Source organism: Histoplasma capsulatum, genomic scaffold (genome assembly GCF_000149585.1).
Source record: "Histoplasma capsulatum NAm1 scaffold_1 genomic scaffold, whole genome shotgun sequence".
Classification (NCBI taxonomy): domain Eukaryota; kingdom Fungi; phylum Ascomycota; class Eurotiomycetes; order Onygenales; family Ajellomycetaceae; genus Histoplasma; species Histoplasma mississippiense.
The window spans coordinates 996200-1017392 of NW_001813982.1; the positions used below are offsets into that span (position 1 = coordinate 996200).

Below are 21193 nucleotides of genomic sequence, written 5' to 3' on the forward strand. Positions count from 1 at the left end.
TTTCTATTTTCTACGGGTTTATTGACTCCGCCAGTGATTAATGCCTACCGACTTTACTATTTATATAAGAAGCAGCAGGGAGTCTCTAAGAAGGATCTGCCTTCTCATATAAGCTTTCATGAGAAGCTTTATCAACAGCTCTTTGAATTTGCATCTAAGATTCATGACAACCTCTCTATCAAATGATCAAATAGAGATCTAAATCACCAATGAATTTCACTGCCAAAACACCTAGTTTGTGCCTGGTGTCAGTATAAATGAAAGATAGGACAGCAGAAAGGATTAAAAGCAAATCAATCAAATTCTGATTGCTCAGCTTGTCAAAATACACCTCTCTGTTTGAAAACTTGATGTTGGGAGGAATTTCATGAGATGGCCCAATCTGGCAGTGACGCCGCGAATCCTTAATTAGGGTTTATAAAATACACTAATACCAAGTAATACCGAAAAATACCTTAGCTGCTCAATAAGATCTCGTATAATATACACTATCGAAACCACGCTAATTTGCACAAAACCTACCGACGAGGGGATAGGGTGCTTATACATGCTAGCACCTGCCAAGGCCCCCGGCACTTAGGGGGCGGCCCCAACAACAGGGAATGATTAAAAACCATCCGATTGGTTGCCTCATCAGAGGGGTAGTAGCAAACCAAACAGGACACCCTGGTAGGCGCCCTATCTCCAAGGCCTACTAGTGGTCATCTAACACTATTAGTGGGTAAAACATTGGGTGGGGTAAGCCTATGGTTAGTCCCTTACACGGGGCAAGGCCACGACGGCTGGTTGGTAGGCCAAGGGGGCAATGGGCTGAGATCGGCAACTGGAAGCCCTAGGCTATGGTGATGCCTAGAGTGGGCGGTGGCGCTTAACTAGGACCCCCAGCTGGAAGAGCCAAAACTAGTTAAAGCGGCCCGAGAGGACGGACGCGGTGGTCGGTTGGTTATAGGGGTTATAATATGTAACTAGCTTAAGGTGCATCCTGCGTGGAATAGCCACGTAGTCAAAGTTGCAAGTGCTGAAAGAATCTTAAACAGTATTTTAAGACTTTCAAATACTGAGAGAGGCTTGTTTTTGAAAGCAATGAGACAATTATATATTGCTTGTATAACCTCTGTTTCAGACTTTGCAGTTCAAATATGGTGGAAAAATCAAAAGAGTTTTGTAGAGAGGTTTCAAAAGCTTCAAAATTCAGCTTTAAGAAAAATATTGGGGGTATTTAAAACCTCTTCAATTAAAGCCATGGAGATTGAAGCCTCTCTATCACCACCACAAGTGAGATTTGATAAAATCTGTATGAATTATTCTCTCAAAATTATGAAGTTATATCCCAATCATTCAATTAGAAAAAGAGTCTCAACTTCTTTTCCAAGTGAATCAACTGGAGTAGATCTAAATTGGGAGTTATATTTTGATTGAAATGAAATAAATTCATCTGATAATTCAACATCTGTGCAAAGAAAGAAGATACCATCTCAGTTATTTAGAATTTGCTCCATGATTAAAAACAGTTTCTCTAGTTTAAATGTGGAGAAAGTGGTCTTTGAAAATCTCTCTCCTTGGAAGAAAGATCTTGTCAGTCTTATTGATTTAAATATTAGTCAACTTTCAAAAGAAGTTCAGACTGAACAACATCTAAATCTTCTAAAACAAATGAGAAATAAAGCAATTCTTATATACACTGATGGCTCAAAATGTGAGAAAACAGGCAATCTTGAAGCTGGAATAGCATATTCAGAAAATGATAAAAACTATATTCTTGATTCTTACCAAATTGGAAAAGAGTCAGAAGTTTTTAATAATGAATTATTTGCAATTTCAAGAGCTTCAAATTGGTTGAGATGAAGATTGAACAATGGAAAAGATTTGAGCATATTTGGATATTCTCTGATAGTCAAGCTGGGCTTAAAAGACTTCAAAGTAATAAAATCAGCAGTGGACAGTCAATGCTAAAGCTGATTTTGAAATGTCTTCAAAATATTCAAAGAAAAATCTTATTCAATTGATCTATTCATTTTCACTGGGTGCCTGCTCACATGGGTATATATGGCAATGAAATGGCTGATAAAGCTGCAAAAAAGGCAACTGAATTGAAAGACTTCTTTCAAAGAATTGTAACATGAGCTTTTGTTAAAATAGAATAGAATGAATAGTTGTAATTGCTTGTTTTGCTCAGGCCTTCCTATACGGGCAGTTGCAGCAACGCGGGCGGCCACGTGGCATCACGTGAGCGTAACTTCTCATTGACCAATCAGAGCGCAGGGATTCAGCCAATCAGAGCGCGAGAATGCTTTCCTAATCCGGATGACCGAAAGAGGAAATTTTCTGGCACGAAAAGCCTATATATATTGCTTCACTCGCTACGCTCGCTCCGCAAATAAAATTGTATAGCCAGAAGTTTTGTTCCTCCTGGCCTGATTGGGACTTCGGCCCTCGGGTTGACCCTTGGTGAACGGAACGGATTATCTTGCTTCCGGGCATATTTTGAAACAATGATGAGACGCTGGACAGAGATTTGCAGGGTAGAAAAAGGGTTCTAGTTGGTTGTATCGTATGTACTACTGTCTAATCATATAATATCACCAGCATGTCCATGCAATGCTACCCAAAGCGCCCCTACACCATTCACAGGCTTGCGTAGGATAATGTATCCACCATTCTGGATTGCACGTTAATGCGGTGAGCTTTCCTGATGACAAACAGCACAGCTAGGCTTAAAGGTAATGCGAACAAATAGGAAATATCATTGCTAGGATTTGATTTTATTAGAAAGTACATTTTGAGGTATGTAGGGTGACCAGGCTACGCTTTCGATCGCTGAGCTAAAAAGCGGGCACCTTGCACTGATGCTCATTGGAAATATCCAAAGAGGCCCTTCGCCAAGAGGCGAATACAGCAGTCTATTCAACTTAGCTGAATATCAACATACAAATTAATATACAATATAAATAGTGATGAAGACTGCAGTCTATTCAACTTAGCTGGATATCAACATACAAATTAATATACAGTATATAAAATTCTGCTATTGCTTTGTATGTTTTTTAATTGAGAACTTCATCATCAATGACTCTAATTATGACATTGCATTTTAGAGCAACATCTTGAGAAGGGGAATGTTGATCAGTGCTTTTTTTTTTTTTTTTTTGAGTTTGATTTATCCACACAGAGGTAGACTAAATCTGATTGAAGAGTATTTTGATTCAAAATATGTAACTTGATTTATTTTTAGAGTTAAGTTCTGGAATGCCTTTCAAATTCTACACTATTCTCCTTTTTTTGACATTGAAACAATGCTAAAGAACAATAAATTTTTGAACAGTTATAGATCAGAATCAATAAGCTTATCAACACAAAATAGATTCTTATCTCAAAATATCTTGATTTAAGATTTGTCAGAAAGATATGGCTCAAAAAAGTCATACTCGCTTGTGTTCTCATCATCCGGATCGATAGTATCTCCCTTTACCCAACGATCCAATTATCCTTGTTGCTTAGGGGACACTATAAATCGCTCCTTGAAAACCTCTCGCACCGCGATCCTTGTGCTCGGTCTGAAGGTACCTAGATTTGAGACAATGAATAGCACAGCGTTGTATACCTTGTCAAAATCTCTCTTCTCATCACTGAATTCGTTGCGTATGAGGAATAGAAGGCGAAATGCCGCGTCTCGTGCTCTGGATTTATCGCCCTGCCTATGTTTGTATTTGGTACAAGTCAGTCGGCACAGGTCAATCTATGCCGACCCATATTTGGGTAACTGTACCAGCTCACATAAGCCCCCCGTGATCGCTACAATTCGATTGAATTAAACTATGTGGGTCCGAGCCAACAACGCCAGATCGCCGGATCGCCGGATCGCCAAATTCTTGAGAAAACACTTACTGTATGAATAAAATGATTCTCTTTAATTGCTGTGTGACTCAGTTAACTCGGCATGAGATATTTCTAGACACATGAAGCTACTCGATTTGAGTGAGTCTCAAGTCCCCGTGTTTCACAAACTATCTGAGATACGAAGAATAAATAATAAGTCGATCCATCTTGGCACAATCTGAGCAGGTGCATAAGCTTGTAGTATGTAGATAGTTGCTCACATGGGCACCTTTTGCAATTTAGGCAGAGCGGGGATAACAGTCTCTCTTCTCTCTTGGTGATGTTACAGGGCCAGAAGCTCACACCACCTGTCCAATCAAGTCTCCAAGAAAGAGGGCCTGTGACTCACATCAGGATGTGAAAGAGGCCCAGCTGGTACCACTCTGCATGAATTTGTGACGTGTCACCACGGCGAAGAGTCTCTCCTCCTGGTGCGGGTTAGCATGTATTCTCCCAACTGGAATGGAAACCACCAAGACTTTTCTTGCTCCATTCCTGGCGCAGCGCCCTTACTTTGAACAGAGCAACCCTGGTCCCGTCTGGGGACATGAATACAGAATCCTGCCTCAGTCTACGCGCCAGCTCGAAACATGACACGACTTGTTCAACACAGCGAGGATAGCTATGAGTGTGCAGTTTGCTCAAAGGACTTCAGGACGCAAGATGGCCTCATAAATCATTGCAGAATGAGCAAGTGTCATACGTGGTGTGAAAGATGTCAGTGGGTGTTTCGATCTGAAGAACAGAAGAAAACTCATCTACGGGATTCTAATTCCCATCACATTTGTTCAAAGTGCAGAGATCACCCGGACTTTCTCACTTCGAATGAGTTACAACGACATCTCCAAACACAACACAACATGTGCTCCATATGCGGTGGTTTTCTCGACAATGAAAATAATTTAAGGATGGTCCGTGTGACATCTCACCTCCAAATCATCGATGGAAGTGACTTACTGATGAGTTTACAACAGCACAAACGGAGCCATGAGCCTAGGAACCTGGAGTGTTTCGGATGCGACTATACATTTGCCTCATTTTCGGCAATGTTGCTTCACTTGGAGTCGGGCACTTGCGCCTCCGGCGTGGATGTCGATTATATTGACGAGCTCGCTTTCGAATGCTACCAAAGCCCCAAATACTCAGATAATGTGAACGATGACTTCCCATTCTTCTGTCTGATCTGTGGTTCTGAATTTGGCTCCCTTTCGGGGTTGTTTCAGCATTCTGAAACGACATTGAATTGTCGAAGCAATACGACTGATCGAGGATGCCTTGCAAAGCTGAGGCATTTTATGCGAATGAGACTGACATAAATGTGACTGTGTTTCTTCGGCTTTCGTTCAATTTCTTCCATGTTTAATTGCTTCGCTCCTTTTTCTCTTTTTTTGTTGGAACTAGAAGTCAGTGGCGATCTTTTTTGGCTACTGGTAGCATTCACCATAAGCAAAGAAGTAATTCGAATGAGCAAGCTTCATAACAATGACCCCGACCTCAAGAGCCTGAGGATGCTGAAGGATACTCGGCCTTTTGAAGCTGTTGAACTTAGTCGGATCAAAATGAGGATGCATGAGCGGAAAATTATTTCACATCACGACTATGAGCCTAATGATTATAGGCTTCTCCATAGCAAAATAACTGAAATCGTCTCCGTATATACTAGAGCCGATGGATAGGCAGCCCTTTTACCGTTTATCTCAGCACCCCGCTTCTCTGGTGTCCGGGTTCCCTGTAATGAGCAAAGACATGTCCGCATAGCGGTTTATCGAGAATTCCAGTTTGGCAAATTGGCCGTTTTCACAAGGGTTTTGGAGATGGTGGGGATTCCAGAGGTACAATAAGTGTTCCAGGCTGCTGCCTGAAGACCCCCATGTCAGTTGTTGGGCGACAAAACAGCTCATTTATGATCTATCACATCGTGGCACACAAGGCTCCTTCGAGTTGGCAAGTTCCCGAGTGAAAAGCGCCACTCAGATAATTCATTGTGGCATCTTGAAAGAAAAAGAGTCTTTGCTGGGTCCATGAAACTATGAAATCACCACAGCGCTTGTGGGCATCCTTTTTTATTGTTCTATTTTCTTTTCCTCTGTACCTACCCATATCGAGGGCAATGTCTATATCATTCTATATTTGATGGAGGGTCGACAGCAAACTTGATTTGCCCGGCATAATCAAATCCTGGCTAAGCACTTTCAGCTTAGTTACAGCAAATGATTGGTGTACAGGACGGTTGAGTATGAACGTGATTGTATTTCCCAATGAGAGCACTGGGTTGTGCGGCCTTTCAAGACAGCGTTAGGCTTATAAGATGCTCCGCGGCTCTCCTCAAGAGCAGGAGAACTACTTATGTATGTACCATCTTTAGTCATCCAAAATTCAGTTGCAGCCATGGCCAACAACCAGGCTCTTTTAAGCTACCTAATGGTGGCACCTCCTGCTCTTCCTATCCAAAATACCAACAAGACACCCAATACGACAAACCCAAACTATAGCTGGGGGGATATCAATAATGTTGGTCAGTGGGCGGGATTCACATACGCTCATATCATGCAGCGCTATGGGACCCTGCTTCAGCAAGCACAAATTGAGAGCGAACCAATGCCAAACTCCCCCCCACAGCCTATAAACACCGAGCCGATGTTCGCTCTCCGTTTCAACACCTACATCCAAAGTCGATTGCGTCGTGCGCTGCGAGCTGGCTTCCAGCCCCTTGCACCTCAGCTTGCAAATCTGCATCTTACTCCTATTACGGTTGATATCGGTGACGCAGCAACTATCATCGACAACTACTGACCAGACATTGCTTTTTTCCAAGCTGATATCCCACTGAATTCCTCACCAAATCGCTGTCCTGGTGATCTAAAAGTATCATGGAAGTGGGAATCTGGGTATAGGACGTCTTTGGTGCCAGCAGATCGCAGGGAGTATTTGCAAGTCCTGTCTCAGGTAAACTATTACATGGGACAGCATCGTGCACGGTACGGTTTTGTCTTGTCAGACACTGAGTTGGTACCGATTAAAAGGCTTGACGAGAATGGCAACCTACTGGTCGTACAGGCTATACCATGGGAAGCAAAAGGGCCTGGGCGTTTGACTATTCTGCTGGGACTTTGGTATCTTGGGATGTTAGGCGCGGCGGATAATGACTGGCGGCTTCTATAATGCAGTCCTTTTTGTGTGTGTGCCCCAGCGCAGGCTAAGGAGTCGTTCCTATTAGTATTTTGTGTTAGGCGGCAGTCCCTTTTTTTGATCTTCTTCCTATAAAACTTGTCAGTCTCTGTCAAATCAGGAAAATAGAGGAATGTATTGTCTGCGGAGATGAACAAGTAGCCGTCCGAAGCTTTCAACAACTTCGGTTTCAAACTCAATCCGGCCACGTCCCTTCTTTTCAATGTATGTGTCGTTGGGATAAACAATCGCAACATCAAAATCAACCCATATAACCCTCTCTTGATCACCAGGAACAATGAGAATATTTTTTGGGTAAGGATCATTATGCTCGACTAAAGCCAGATGAATTTGCTGAATGCCAATCACAGCTTTCTGCATACGTTCTGTTGTATAAGTAACGCAGTTCATTACCAAAGGATTTGGCAGGTACTCGATTAGAATGGCACATGGAAAATCTGTGTCATGTCGAAAGGCATCTAGATAAGGAGCACAGTTGGCTGGGTCGATAGCTAGCATAAAACCATAGAAATTAGGCACAGCGCCAGAATCACATATTTTGGACCGTTTAAGCCTGCAATAGGCTCTGATCTCGCAGCGAGAGCGGTCCAAATCTCGAATACGATCGCAGGCGTACCCAGGATCCCCATTATTGTGGAACTGCGTTGCATCATGATCAGGAAAAATGACACAGGTTAAGGAATGCACGCTTGCTAAACGGAGGTACGTACCACTTTCAAGACCCGTGGCTTGCCACAGTAGTTGACATGAAATATGGAGGACGCTTCTGAGACGTTTAGGGTTTCCTCAAATTCTATCTTCGCAAAATCGATGTCGAGCTTGAAATTGTCATCGAATCCTGCCTCGTCACGGTATATGGTGCACTCCTTCCCGATTGACCCGAAAAAAGTGTCTGACATGGATGAAAAGAAAGTGGAGATAGTGCAGCACCGTTTATATGGATTATATGTAACTGAGTGGTAGCTGCTCGTATGGTCAAATTAATATGCGAGACTTGATGTTCGCTGATGTTGGGTCACTGCTGAGACTATATATCGTTGGGCACGTGATTTGTCCGTCGGGATGCCAATATGGCCGAATAGTTGGCCCCTAGGCTTCCTATTACGGACTAGCCCACCACACATAGAACCTCAGCTGCCATACAAGCAACTTATGCTTAGTCATTAGCACGTGATCGGGATAGCAACGCGTAACCTCGGGTGACTCAGCAAAAGCTTTTAACATCTTGCTCGAAATTTTCCAGCATGGAGAGATATTCTTGATTATTAAAATGAGCGACAGCCAATTTAAGTATTGTATGGGCTGACTGATATCTAACCCAATCATAGAACTGTTGTAAAAACTAGTGACAGTTGTGTGCATATTCTAGTTGTTCTTCTATCTATCTATATTCTAATCTGTAGAAGAGGCAGAATGCGCATGGACGCCCATAAAGCACTCCTTAGAGCCGGAGCCAGGTCTCTTGATGATCTGACCCAGGAACTGTAACTCCAGGAACTCTCCCTGAGAATATGACGCCCAGATCATATAATGAGTGAATGCTAGGCACTGGTTTATTTTCAGTCCGAAAACTAATGGAATGTGAGCCGAGACGATGATCAACCGCCGTGCCAAAAGGGTTATCTTATGACAAGCTACATGTATCTATAACTTTATAGATGATAGATGGTTCTGAATATCAAAATGTTTCAATTGCAAGTAGTGCTGTTTGTTATGGCTTCCTAACATTTATACAGCCATAGCTCTTGGAATTCTCTACCTCTTCCTTGGCGCTTTCTATACTGTTTTTACCCATAATTACGATTTCGAACTACATCAGGTCGGTCTATCATTTCTCGGTTTACTTCTCGGAATGATAACCTCTGCTGCCACCCATCCTTTTTGGGACTGGAACTATCGGCGACTTGTGCGTCAACGGGAGGCAAACGGAGGAGTGCCAGGGGAGAGTGAGCCAGAATACAGGCTACCCCTTGCAATTGCTTTCCAATTATCGGCAGTGGGTTCTTCAGCGCTGGGTACGTCAGATCTACGTTAGCTGGCGATTCTTGGCAGTAACTAATGAAATAAACCAGTGTCGTCCTCTCATACAACGGGATTCTGACCTTTCTTGTACATGCATATCCACTTTATTCAGCAAGTGCTATGGGTGCAAACCTGATTTTAAGAAGCATTTTTGCAGCCGCGTTCCCAATATTTGGTGTTCGGTGTAAGTCGCGTTCATACTCTCCAAATACTTTCGTCAATCAGGTTTTGGCCCGTGGCGCGGCTAACTTCTGTATGCCCCAAAAATATTTAGTATACGAAAAGCTGGGATATCAGTGGGCAACATCGCTTCTAGGGTTTTTCACTGTTGCAATGATGCCATTCCCATGAGTAACGGTTAAGATTCTTCCTTGCGTTGGATCCCGCATAGTGCTAACATCTTGCTAGGTATTTATTTTATAGATATGGAGCACAACTCCGGGCAAAGAGCCATTGGGCATCAAGTGGTCATTCTAAAAAATGACAAGCCATGATAGATCTGGAGAGCTTGTTGGAGTTTTGTCTTTCCGTTTTCGAGCAATTGGTAGTAATATGGCGTCCTTTTTTGTCTTGGTTTCCCCCTTTTTCAGCACGATATATACCTTCTTTTGAGACATAAAATCATCCCGCAAAATTTAGCTGAAGCTCCTGCTGTATTGGACCCCTTTTCCTCTTGTAACCGTGCACTTTAAACTCAATCCTCGTGAAAATTGATTTCTTGCGAAATTGTAGGAATCCTCATTAACTAGTTTCAGGTTGTAACCCGGGATACGTGGGTACTCATCACGCTCCGGGCTACCACGCTCACCCCTCCCCTCTCCCTCGCCCCCCCCCCTTTTTTTTTTGAGATTGCTTGTTTAGGGAGATACAGTTCAGCAGACAATGACATTGTCAAAGAGATGCGTTGGGTGACCGAGGCTGTCGCTCCTGGAATATTGCTTGACATGCCGGCAGTGGACGTGATATCTGAAATGTTATCTCTGCCTTTGATACACGGTTCTGGTCTCCACAGGGCCAATGCGCCGCGTTAATTGCTTGAACAAGAGAACATGTAAATATTGATGGAGGGATGAGGGTTTACTACTCGGCTGCTTGAGATGAATTTCTACCACCAACATGACTCCGTCAGCTGGTGACGCGGACAAGATTTGAAATCAGGAGATCTGAAATCGGGAGATTTGAAATCGGGATATGGAACTTGTGAAATCCCACCATTGATTTTTTCAGCTCGCGGCCTCCCGGTGCAATTTTTAACCCCTTGTGGGATGGTTGAAGCTTCTATTAGGAGGAGCTAGCCAGGTTAGTATTGTATTACAGAACATAGGAGATCGCTACAGCAGGGCAACGCCACTAAGGCGGACGCTGCTACACCCTTGGACATCTAACCTCTGTACATGACACTGCTGAAGCAGGCCTCAACTCCTTATAGATGAGCCGAGCTGCCTCTCAGACACCCACATGAAGGATTCACATTTTTAGAGTCTTGTAAAAAGGCAGAGCAGTGTGACAAGCCAAACTCCACCATACCATGCAAATTGCCATCACAGGCGCTGGTGCTCTCAGGCACCATATTCTACACACAATTCTCACAGAAGGGAAACATTTCATGATCATCTTGACAAGAGGAGAGCCCATCAGTAACTTTTTCTGAATGAAAAATGCCTATTTCTCTTTAAGTTGTAAGACCTCTCTAGACAGACTACCCCATGTCCTCAGTGCTCTAGTTATTGTAGCAGCTGCCATATAATGTCGCTGACAGTTCACATATCAGCACTCTACCGACCCACACATCACATGGTGTAAAATCGACTATAGTGACAAGTCCTCACTGGAGGTGGCGCTCTGTGGTATCGATACATGTATATCAACCGCAGCAGGCTTCGGCGACCAAACATTTGCAGAGGGCCAGATAAGATTGGTCGATGCATGTATTGCAGTAAGTGTTCACTGATTCATGCCATCAGAGTTTGAGTTCAATCCACACACCCACAAAGATCACTACCCTTCTTCGGTTGTGAAATGGAAAGTACTATCCCACCTTGCCACGCCGGCAGTTTGGGAGAAGATTCAATGCACACTATTTACACAGGGGGTCTTCTATGATTATTACTCGCTGATGACTGAGGATGGAAAGAGGCATGAGAGTAGTGAATCACTGGTGTTGATTGAGTTTGATATAATGGTTGATCTGAGGAACTGTCGCGCGGAACTTGTGGATGGGATGGAGGAGAAGAGAATGCAGCTCACAGCGATTGATGATGTTGAGAAGTTTGTGGCCAAGGCTTTGAAGCTGGAGGAGTGGCCGGATCAGTTTATGATGTCTGAGGAGAATCTTACTTGCAAGGAACTTATTGAGATTTGTGAGAAAGTGAGAGGTATGTATGAAAGGTTTGAATTGCGAGAATCCTGAATCCTTGAGCCCACCACCCTGTGAGGGGAAGTTATTATTATGTATCGCATATTCACGAAAATCGAATTAGGAAAACCATTCGAAATCGAATGGATATCAGTTGCAGATATGGAAAGCAAAATAGAAGAGGCAGAGAAAGTGAATGATGTGCTCAGAACATTCATCTGGACGACACCCCTTCGTATCCTCGAGGGAGACTTTTGATGGGACGACAAAACTACACAGGGAGTAGATATCAAAACCGTTTTTCCAGATGAGAAATTTGAATCCCTGGAAGGATTTTTGTCGAAATGGTGGTGATTCGATTCAACGTTGTGTCGCGCAGCTTCGAGTCATATTGTTCAGTGATCCTTCGCTTTGATGAATCGCAGTCTTCCGCCTGATGCTAAGGATTCGGGCTAGTCACAGTATGTCAATCGAATTATTTAACAAAGGTAGTAGAATAGATTATAAAAGATGCATATTCAAATGTCTAATTTAGAGCCATTCTATTATTTCCTCAGCTCTAGTAACCTGCCTTTTTTAACGTGAATATTTTCCGTTTTTATCTAAATAAATGTGTAGGAAAGAGAGAGTGGAGTTTGGGGACTCAGAGTTGAGAGGGAGTTGAACGAAATGGTCAGTAACGTAAAGGCCGTTTACCAAACAAGTATTACCTGTTCTACAACAAGCTTGCTAATCATATCATCTCCTGGATTTTCAAGTCGTTTATCAGCCAAGTTGCCGATGTAGTCCAGGAGCTCTCTGTCATCATTTTGCGTCTAGTCAGCACAGTTGACAACCAGATACCAGAAAGGTAGAACTCACTTATTAGCATTAGCTGCAGCTGCAGCGGTGGAACTTCCATTGCTACCGACGGCGTTACAATGGGTGAGTTCAAGATCTTCTTTTGGCACACCCAGAATCCCGTATATTATCTATTAGTACGGCATAGGCGTTAGTGTACAAGTCCATCAAGAAACTTAGCTTTAACAAGCAGAAACTCCAAATCTACAGGCTTTTCACAACCCTCCTTTATCATTTTATCAAGGAGAGTGTCAGCCGTGGCTTGGATCAGGGTCCATATCTACAAATGTTGGTCGATTTTTAGCAGCCTCTTTCCCTCCAGGATTCATTTCTGGGAACCCAGCGCGTGTTCGTTCCTTGCACAATGGTTATAAACCGACTTTATTAGACACTCTGTGTTCTTCGGATGCTATACAGAGCTAAGGCTTCGTACCTTGGACAGGCGCTCCATCTTCTGAAGGAAATTCAAGCCTTTCAAGAATGCAACATAGGTAGGGCTTTCAAGTTCAGAGTTTTCTGTAAAAGTTTGAACACCCTGGCGCGAAAAGTGGATGTACGCTCGCATATTCCTCCGAAGACCGCTGACGCATAGGCCAAGGACAACAGATGCTTCCAATGTTACAAGACTGAGCAAAAAATACTTTTTGCAGCCACCAAGCAGCATTTCTGCAAATCAAGGTCCCATAAAGCTGCATAATATGGGCGTAAGTGAATTCAAACCATTGACCAACGCTGTTGATCTGCCTCCAACTATATTGGTCATTTGTCGTGTTGGACGTTTTGTTAGTTTCTTCTGTAGGGAGCCCCGGGGGTGCCACCATCAAATAGTCCAGAAGTCTCTGAGTGTTCGCCATTATCAATTCTGCTCTCTTAGAAGTAATGACTGTGGAGGGGGGAACGTCTCCATCTGTGGAATATCACAGCGCTTTATCAGCCCAGCCAATGCTAGAAGCGCCAATACCTGTTGGTTGCTTGAGCTTCGCAAGATCCGTGCATGGCCCTCAGCGAATCGATAACCCTGTCATCCCTGCACTGACATGGTATCTGGCATCCTCCGGCCAATGGAGTTGGGGCACGTGGATTGTATTGTGATTGTTACGTTGACTTTTATCACCAAGCACGGAGGGGTAGAAAATATGCCTTGGGCACGTTAGTAATTTAAATGGTAAAGTGGTTACTGTCCCTCCTTAACTTGTTCAGAGGTATTTCGGGGCTGTGTAACGCTTATGATGCCTATTTTTTAGGGTGCAGGCCGGAGCAATTTAACTCCGCTGCAGAAGTCTAATTGAGCAAAGAAGGCAAATATGTAGCTGCACCGAGATAACGCAATAAATGGTCACTTTATTTTGGGCTGCAAAGTCTTAGCCACCATGTGCAATGGATTAAGCACCTGTAGTAAGGCCTGAAATTGTTCGCCTCCTTGGCATGCCAACCACCGCCATGTGCCAATCCTGCAGGAATTTCCCTTGCTTTCAGCAAGTTGTACTTTCCTGATACAGTTTTTCCCTAGAAACCATTTGTGTGAAGATGGAAGTTACTGCTTCTTTCTTGGCCTTTTGAATATTTGTGTTTGTTCCGTAAAGGAGGTAGTTGGCGTTACACCTGCCGAGGCAATATGGCGCTGACTTGGTTGGCTGTCATCATCCTCGACTGCGAGCACCGATCCGGAGTTGGATTGTTGGGAGTATTGACCTGACTGCGAAACGTCAAAATCCACATCAGGGGGTATCTGATCAATTGCAGAGCATATTCTTTTAAAATGACTTGGCATCCATATATCATAGACATTTCTCGTGAATCTGTACGTCGTCCATTTCTCTTTGCCATCCAGAGCGGTAAAATCGAACTTGTGGATTGGGTGGCGGTAAAAATTCGTCTTCTCTCCTTCAAGAACTGCATAGTAACCGTAGATCCTCACTGCCGTGTGGTCATGCGAGACTGAAAAGGCGAGTATCTCCCGGTCGACCTCTTTTTCTCGCTTCACCAGTTTGAATAACTCAACAACGCCTCTCACTGCAAGAGTCATGCTGTGAGCGTTCTGTCGGTCTGCGATATCAAGTGCCACCTCGCCGCATTTTACCTCGCATGTTAGGAACGGAAAATGCATAGTGTCTGTTGCCATAAAAAATGAAGTACACTCCCAGTCACCTATGAAAGGCTTGAGCTTCTCAAGTTGATCATCTGTAAATGCGGACCGCTTGAATCCCACAGAGTAATCAGGTTGTGGACGGGGTCCACAGAAAGGGATGCTGTTGTTCCAGCCTTTATTAACACCTTCATCCAAGCACTCCAAGTGAGTGGCCCCATACGAAGCTAGAGTGTCTGCAGATGGGACAATCAATAGCCCAATATCTCGAATTACTCTGGCTTCGTTCTCACATTGGATCTTCTCGCAGGTCGTGTCGAATAAGTCATCTCGAAATAATGAATTCTCAGGGACAGTTGGGACCGTGTCAAGCAAAGATTCGATAAGAGTGCTACTTCCGTCTGTAATTCCAACGCGCGCCTTTTTCATAAAGCTGCCTTTTGATTCAAGCACGGTTTGATAACGCGAATTCCTGTATGGAGCACTCTTTTCGTCCCTTGGTTTTTGATCATTCGGTGTGGAAACAGAGCCAGATTCCGATTGTTTGCGGTGAAAAGAAGACGACTTCTTCCTTGCAAGCAGGGAATCCATGTTATCCTGCCTGAAATATAATTTGGGCCAATGTCCTCGCTGAATCCAATAGTTGATTGGATTAATGTCGTTCTCGTAGACACGGTTTAGTAACTCTTGGTCGGGTGTGGCTTCAACAGCAGAGCTCTCAACAGCAGCAGATGCAAGACTCGTCCGCCGTCGCTTGGTGGGGAGACGGAGCGGATCTTCAGGTTCTCGCGATCGTTTCCGTTCCCGATTTCTAGCTAGCAGCGGTGCGGTTGGATTCTGTGGTAACTCGACTTTGAGTTAGTTCCGTAGCGCAGTGGGAAGAGAGGAAACATACCGCTGTTCCGGGGGTATCACTATTTGGAGGGGGATATGCTTGCGGAGAGGCCAGCAGGCCCTGAGGAGCCTTAGCTTTGAGTTAGTTTCATGGTGTAGTATAGCAAGAGGAAAGTCACATGCCTCCTCTCTGGAATTATTGTTTGTCGGAAAGGGATACGGGTAGTTTTGTTCGGTTTTCCTGTCCTTCGATTGAATTTGCTCGTGAAGGCCACTGAGGCGTGGGCTCCTGCGGACAGGTTCTTGTGGTCGTTTCCTGACCCCTTGAGGTCGCTTTCCTATCAACGGTCAGTCAAAGTAGGTAGTAATGAACGTGAGTAACGCACCTTGGTTTTGATGGGGGGCCATGATGACAGGAAGGAGGAGGGTAGGAGGTAGTTTTAAGTTGCTGCAGGACAGAGGATTGTGTTGACAGAGAGACCCTTTGAGCGGGAAATTAACGAGAGCCAATCATTGGGTGGAAATGTACAATGAAACACTTTTTTCCCAGGGGGTAATTTTAAATATGTTGTATCACGTGCCTCACATTACCAACTGCATTAGCCCTGTTCCCTGGAGTCATTGCCTACTGCGCTTCCTTCTTTAATCGGAGAAAGCCTAGTGTAATTTTGATTCAATTAAATTTAACGTTTTGATGCTGATTTCTTCAATAGAAGAACGTCGACGTGAGCAAGAATACGCCCCTTTTTGCGTGATGATGCTGATATCAGATAGAAATCAAGTTTGCATATTTGCTAATTCAACCGAACGACATCCCGTCTTTCATTCAGACAGTGCTGGAAGGCATACATAGTAGCAAACAATGGACGACAGAGCGAATGCAGGGTGGGAAGACATCTGGCTGTGTGACAATATTTATCCCAACAGGCGAGGAGGACGGGTCGTGTAACATTGTCGTTGATTGCAAAGTTTTGATGGAAACAATTCACAAATTTCGACTCTCGGACCTCAGGCTCGAGTGAACTTAATCTTGCAACCCAGCACTTCGCAACTGTGCCATGCGGGAATATCGAACATCCTCGGATTCTGACCAGCATATCCCTCATCACCACCTATGACTCTCACAAACCCAGCAAACCCATCTCTACTTGACATAAATGTGATCTGTTTTGCAACGCTCTCTCCTTTGAAAAGTCCATCTGCTGCTTTCCAAATATCGTAGATTGTCTGATTGATGCCATTGTATTAGCCAAACGACAACGTCAAGGCGCATCGTGGTGTATCTCACTGGAGCCTCAGGATCCATCTTTTCCTCTGTTTCCTCTGACTGTTCCTGGCCTGTCATGGTTGCCTGCGGTTTTTCGTTTTGTATGGCGCGGCTAGAGCGATGGAAGCTGGTGGAATGTTAGCGATTATAACGCCATCATTCAATACGCGATGGAGACACGGATTAGAAGGAACGAATCTGGTCGAATTGGGTTGAAGGAGTAGACGAACGGGTAATCAGATAAAAGCAATAAATGGGGTAGCGTTATGTACAATCTTGAACGGCGCATGCAGTTCGAGAAATTTCCTAAGAGTATCAATCTATAAGCTGTATTTTATGACAAAATTGTTTTTACCACGAGAAGTGAGGTTAATTTTGAAGTTTAACGAAATATGTTTGGCGAAAGAGGGGCAAGAAATATGGGGCAATAACAAACTGGTTCATAATATCTGGAGACTTGTCAAAGGTGCAACGCCCATTTTCTCGGGCATTTATGGATAGGGTTCTTGGGGCTCGGCCATTGTAGATGCCAGGTGACGATTAGGCAGCGATGCATTCATTGCATTGCATTGCACCACATTAACCATCGAATTAATTACATTTCATTAAAGACTTTAGACCACATTTACAATAAACTACATTACATTAAACTACATTACATTACACATCAAGCTAAACGCGGACAAATGTCTCCCTTCATCTGGCGCCCAAACCCTTTTAGTGCTTCAAGGCCCAGAATGAGTACCCATAAGATCGAACGTGCATATTTGCGGCATATGGTGCAATGCACCTCGCATGCTCCAGGTCCATTTACCTTGCATCTGGATATGTGGGGACGGTGGACGGATGCCCAGTGCAACAGCATATAAGGAGACACTATTCCCTCCAAATCCTGAGGCAATGAACGGCTCGAGAAATTCGAGCTCTGCAAACACCAACCCAATTGAAGAACACTTGTGTTCAAGCTCTCCAAACCCACCGCACACAATACCATCTGTTTAGAAAACCAAACCACGTCTCCTACTCCAGAATGAACACATTCAACACTGCTGGTTCTTTGCCAATCCACACTGCCCCATCCCAGATCTCCATTGTGGACGTCTTCTTCCCCGGCTTCACCGGCATCTCGGCGTCCTTACAGCAACTTCTAGCTAGTGACCTGAACAGCTATGCTCACCTTCTGTGCTTCTGCAGCATGCTCCTGTTCTTGGGTAGATATGCCATCCGTTACTTGACGGACTTGATGGAAACCTATTTCAGTTCGTGGCTCTTTCCCCTAATGATAGCTTTTTCTAACCATGGAAAGCTTCGACCGTCCACGTCTCCTACTACAACGAAGTGTACGATATGCTCATCGCCTGGGTATCTACCCAGCCGTTCGCCCATAAGGCTCGCTCCTCTCTCGCTAGCGTCGGCGGCATGCAAAGACGAGTATACAGAAATCATTTGCTCCGGTTCCAGTATGTGGCAAAAGAGATGAAGAAGGATATTTCCATTTTTTGCATCAGTGGATCATTGCAAATTTTGCGTGAATGCTGAGCTGATTATTTAAAATTTCTCCAGAAAAAGATTACGGTTTTTGAGCATCATGACAGTGAATGAAGGAAGATGAAGACAAGAGACATCAGATCAATATCGATTGTCATCATAAATAAGGATGAGAAAATAGCCATGCTGAAGGATATTGAGGGTTTTTTGAATGAGCGAGCCCGCAGCTAATATGCAAGGCATGGAATTTTCTATTGAAAAGAGTTTCTGCTGTATGAGCCTTCTGAAACTGAGAAGTCCAGTTTCAGCTTATCTGTGATCAGATGTTTTGAACTGAATATCTATGTTTTCAATTTTTCAAGCATTGATGACAGCTGTCTGAACAGTTTGTTTGCTCAGCTTCCTCTGCATTGTGTCATTCTTTTAGAAGATATTGATACTATTGGTACAATACAAACAGAACTAAGTGAAATGACAGAAAACATTAACAAAAATGTGGTAAGCCTCTCACAGAACAGAAAGTCTCAGAGAAATATATCTTTATTCATTTTTCTTAATACTCTAAATAGTATATCTTTACAGAAAGATCAATTGTTGATTATGATGACAAATCACATTGAATATCTGAATGACACGCTCATCCGCTCTGACCGTATGGACAGAAAGGTTTTGTTTCAGCTCACTGATGAGAAGATGAGTTCCCATCTTTTCTGCATAGTTTTCAAACAGTCAGATGAGGATGACAGCAATTTAAAAAAGAAAATCAATGCAGAAAAGAAGACAGATGATGAAAAAATTGACTAACTTGCATATGAATTTGCCATCAAAATATCAGACTATTTATTTAGTTTAGCAGAGATACTACTATCATTTCTGCTTGAATGCAAGCAGTCGCTTACCAATGCAGTGGCTGATGCGAACAACTGGGTTGCTAAAGCCAGTAAAGAAAGGAGAAAGCTGGAAAATTATATTAAAGCACGCACAATTGCCAATCCTACTGACTATTTCAAGAATCTTATGGAGAGTTCTCAAACTCACAATGTTTGATCCATCACAGAAGTCTGGCGGACTCAATGCATTCTTACATCTTGATTTTATGCTTGTATAATGGAAAATTTGATGTGAATGATCAATCTAGAAGGCCCTCTGCTGTTTTGTCTGGTGAGATATTAACTCTGAGTTGATGTTTTCATGAGGTTGATTGAGACAGATATTCTATCTTTCTGATTCACGTTTCTCTATCAGTAAATTGTATCTGATGATAACACTACTTTAATGCTGAATCTCGATGAGTTCGCCTTCTATCAGACGCAAGATCCGGCTTGCTGATTTTATACCATAGCTCAATCAGTAATAGAAGTTGGTCAAATTTTGTAAACACATTTGATTGTCCATACTTTTGCATTTTCTGTATAGAACAGTTTGATAAATGAAATTTTATTATTCTTGTAAACCTCATTTTTAGATGCACATCAACAGGAAGTGTGGGAGACAATCCCTAAACCAGTATCTATTTCATTAGTCAACAAATCCCATACATGGTACAGTCTATTTGCTGTTGCTCCCAATTTGTCTTGTGAGGAAAAAAAGGCAGCATAAATCTAAAAGCATATAAAATCAGCTCTCCTTCTATTTTGTTTCCTCAATTCAATCTTTTCTTTTCCTTTATAAAAGTCACTCAAGCTTTGCAGAACATCTGACACCACACTTTCATCATGAATACTCAGACAATTTGAACTTGTAAGATTGAGGAATCAGAGGCTGGTCAAGTGAACAGCAGAGGTGATAGTGGTTCAAGTTCTGCCACAGATGCAATAGAAACTCCTATCATTTTATTAATAATGAATCATAACTGACATCTGCATACAGAAAACAATGATATTGATCAAGAAATGATCATGTCTGAGAGGGTTCAGCAGCAGTTTGTTGAGTCTCAAAAAAACACCTCTCTGAGCTCTATTGACTCAATAAAGCCGACATCTCCAGTGCAGGCAATATGCATTTGAGAATTGAAAGCTCATAGTTCTGTATGCTGTGAAAAAAGCACTGCTAAAAAAGCCATACATATTATTTTTTTCAGAAATCCACTGAATCTCCAGCCCTCAAGATCTGTAGTGGATTAAACTCAATCAATCCATACAGCTCTTGCAGATAGCCGACCGATAATGCCTTTTCAGCAAATGTATAAACCTCTTAGTCAGGAAGAGGTGGGCTACATCCGGGAGAGTCTAGAAGAATATACAAGGTAGCATATTCATAAATTATATGGCTTTGACTGTGCAGTAATCTTCACAGATGTCAGAACTCTATTTTCATATATTAAACTTCTGAAGTCAATGATCAAAACCCATCAGATATAGTTGCAATCTGTGGCGTACTTACGCCCCTACCCACCCCTCGCTGATTCCCAGAGCTTCCGCTCCACCCCTTCCTTCTTCCGCCCCTATTCAAGGCTTCTATCCTTCCTTTTATAACCCTGCGATCGCTCCTTCCGCAGGAATCAATCACTGTAAATAAACAAGCATGTATATATAAGGGCGTCCGCCCATCTTCATCTTTTAGAGAATCAGACGTGTATTATCCTACTGAGCTGCGTACGCTACACAATCCAAATCTAAATTGAAGTTCATTTACTGACACATTGATATTAGACTAAGTCATAATGCAAAAGAACCATGCAACCCGCTTGAGCTGCAGGCCAGGAAAACTATGGAAAGCGGCGGCAATGACATTAGAAATGTGCATGTAGAGAGATTGCTATAGCGAGGAGTACATAAAAGAGCAGCCATCTGACTATGAGAAAAGAAAAATGCATTCAAATGCTTTTTAATATCACCACTCATCGAAACCAGAGTGCAAATTTCTGCTTTTTTATGTAGACTTCTGATGAGTTTGTTAAAATACTAGAAACTTATAATTTTCTCTTTCAGAATCTTCAAATTTCACTTTCTTTTTTAATCAGACTGCGTAAGAAGTTGTGAGATCTGTGATATTCAAGATTGTGAGCTTCTCAGAAAAACTGTGCAGTTATTATTATTATTATTCTTTCATTATAAATGTATGCAGTCAGTGACTATGACATCTACCTGAAACACTCCAGGATTTTTCAACTTAAAAATAAGCTAATATACAAAGTCAATTTAATACATGCAATAGCAGAATTCCAGCCCAGAATCAAACAACTATTCAAACTATTCAATTTAAGAAAGAATGTCAAAAGAATGTTAACAGATCA

General features: G+C 42.9%; 11 protein-coding genes across 11 annotated transcripts; 5 read left to right on the forward strand and 6 right to left on the reverse strand.

Annotated features, from left to right (window-relative positions):
* Positions 1 to 3481: 3481 nt before the first annotated feature.
* HCAG_00294 (predicted protein) lies at positions 3482 to 4425 on the reverse strand (the record flags this gene model as incomplete). The annotated part of the gene is made up of 4 exons (XM_001543198.1): positions 3482 to 3695; positions 3834 to 3884; positions 4226 to 4304; positions 4350 to 4425. The coding sequence occupies 4 exons, from the start codon at positions 4423 to 4425 to the stop codon at positions 3482 to 3484; spliced, it is 420 nt and encodes a 139-aa protein (XP_001543248.1).
* A 359-nt stretch (positions 4426 to 4784) lies between these two features.
* Positions 4785 to 5192, forward strand: HCAG_00295 (predicted protein; the record flags this gene model as incomplete). The annotated part of the gene is made up of 1 exon (XM_001543199.1): positions 4785 to 5192. One exon carries the CDS (start codon positions 4785 to 4787, stop codon positions 5190 to 5192), a length of 408 nt encoding a protein of 135 aa, XP_001543249.1.
* Positions 5193 to 6134: 942 nt separating this feature from the next.
* Positions 6135 to 6669, forward strand: HCAG_00296 (predicted protein; the record flags this gene model as incomplete). The annotated part of the gene is made up of 2 exons (XM_001543200.1): positions 6135 to 6150; positions 6242 to 6669. 2 exons carry the CDS (start codon positions 6135 to 6137, stop codon positions 6667 to 6669), a joined length of 444 nt encoding a protein of 147 aa, XP_001543250.1.
* A 301-nt stretch (positions 6670 to 6970) lies between these two features.
* Positions 6971 to 7964, reverse strand: HCAG_00297 (predicted protein; the record flags this gene model as incomplete). The annotated part of the gene is made up of 3 exons (XM_001543201.1): positions 6971 to 7072; positions 7228 to 7419; positions 7776 to 7964. 3 exons carry the CDS (start codon positions 7962 to 7964, stop codon positions 6971 to 6973), a joined length of 483 nt encoding a protein of 160 aa, XP_001543251.1.
* A 371-nt stretch (positions 7965 to 8335) lies between these two features.
* On the forward strand, positions 8336 to 9581 carry HCAG_00298 (predicted protein; the record flags this gene model as incomplete). The annotated part of the gene is made up of 4 exons (XM_001543202.1): positions 8336 to 8360; positions 8802 to 9080; positions 9200 to 9271; positions 9511 to 9581. 4 exons carry the CDS (start codon positions 8336 to 8338, stop codon positions 9579 to 9581), a joined length of 447 nt encoding a protein of 148 aa, XP_001543252.1.
* A 611-nt stretch (positions 9582 to 10192) lies between these two features.
* HCAG_00299 (predicted protein) lies at positions 10193 to 10657 on the reverse strand (the record flags this gene model as incomplete). Its single annotated transcript, XM_001543203.1, has 2 exons — positions 10193 to 10365; positions 10615 to 10657. 2 exons carry the CDS (start codon positions 10655 to 10657, stop codon positions 10193 to 10195), a joined length of 216 nt encoding a protein of 71 aa, XP_001543253.1.
* A 384-nt stretch (positions 10658 to 11041) lies between these two features.
* HCAG_00300 (predicted protein) lies at positions 11042 to 11701 on the forward strand (the record flags this gene model as incomplete). The annotated part of the gene is made up of 2 exons (XM_001543204.1): positions 11042 to 11462; positions 11568 to 11701. The coding sequence occupies 2 exons, from the start codon at positions 11042 to 11044 to the stop codon at positions 11699 to 11701; spliced, it is 555 nt and encodes a 184-aa protein (XP_001543254.1).
* A 434-nt stretch (positions 11702 to 12135) lies between these two features.
* Positions 12136 to 12947, reverse strand: HCAG_00301 (predicted protein; the record flags this gene model as incomplete). Its single annotated transcript, XM_001543205.1, has 4 exons — positions 12136 to 12241; positions 12305 to 12414; positions 12492 to 12563; positions 12717 to 12947. The coding sequence occupies 4 exons, from the start codon at positions 12945 to 12947 to the stop codon at positions 12136 to 12138; spliced, it is 519 nt and encodes a 172-aa protein (XP_001543255.1).
* An 870-nt stretch (positions 12948 to 13817) lies between these two features.
* Positions 13818 to 15611, reverse strand: HCAG_00302 (conserved hypothetical protein; the record flags this gene model as incomplete). Its single annotated transcript, XM_001543206.1, has 3 exons — positions 13818 to 15215; positions 15265 to 15338; positions 15590 to 15611. The coding sequence occupies 3 exons, from the start codon at positions 15609 to 15611 to the stop codon at positions 13818 to 13820; spliced, it is 1494 nt and encodes a 497-aa protein (XP_001543256.1).
* A 1889-nt stretch (positions 15612 to 17500) lies between these two features.
* On the forward strand, positions 17501 to 18072 carry HCAG_00303 (predicted protein; the record flags this gene model as incomplete). Its single annotated transcript, XM_001543207.1, has 3 exons — positions 17501 to 17729; positions 17777 to 17901; positions 18034 to 18072. 3 exons carry the CDS (start codon positions 17501 to 17503, stop codon positions 18070 to 18072), a joined length of 393 nt encoding a protein of 130 aa, XP_001543257.1.
* A 462-nt stretch (positions 18073 to 18534) lies between these two features.
* HCAG_00304 (predicted protein) lies at positions 18535 to 19010 on the reverse strand (the record flags this gene model as incomplete). The annotated part of the gene is made up of 4 exons (XM_001543208.1): positions 18535 to 18668; positions 18764 to 18794; positions 18858 to 18915; positions 18997 to 19010. 4 exons carry the CDS (start codon positions 19008 to 19010, stop codon positions 18535 to 18537), a joined length of 237 nt encoding a protein of 78 aa, XP_001543258.1.
* Between the last annotated feature and the right edge of the window lie 2183 nt (positions 19011 to 21193).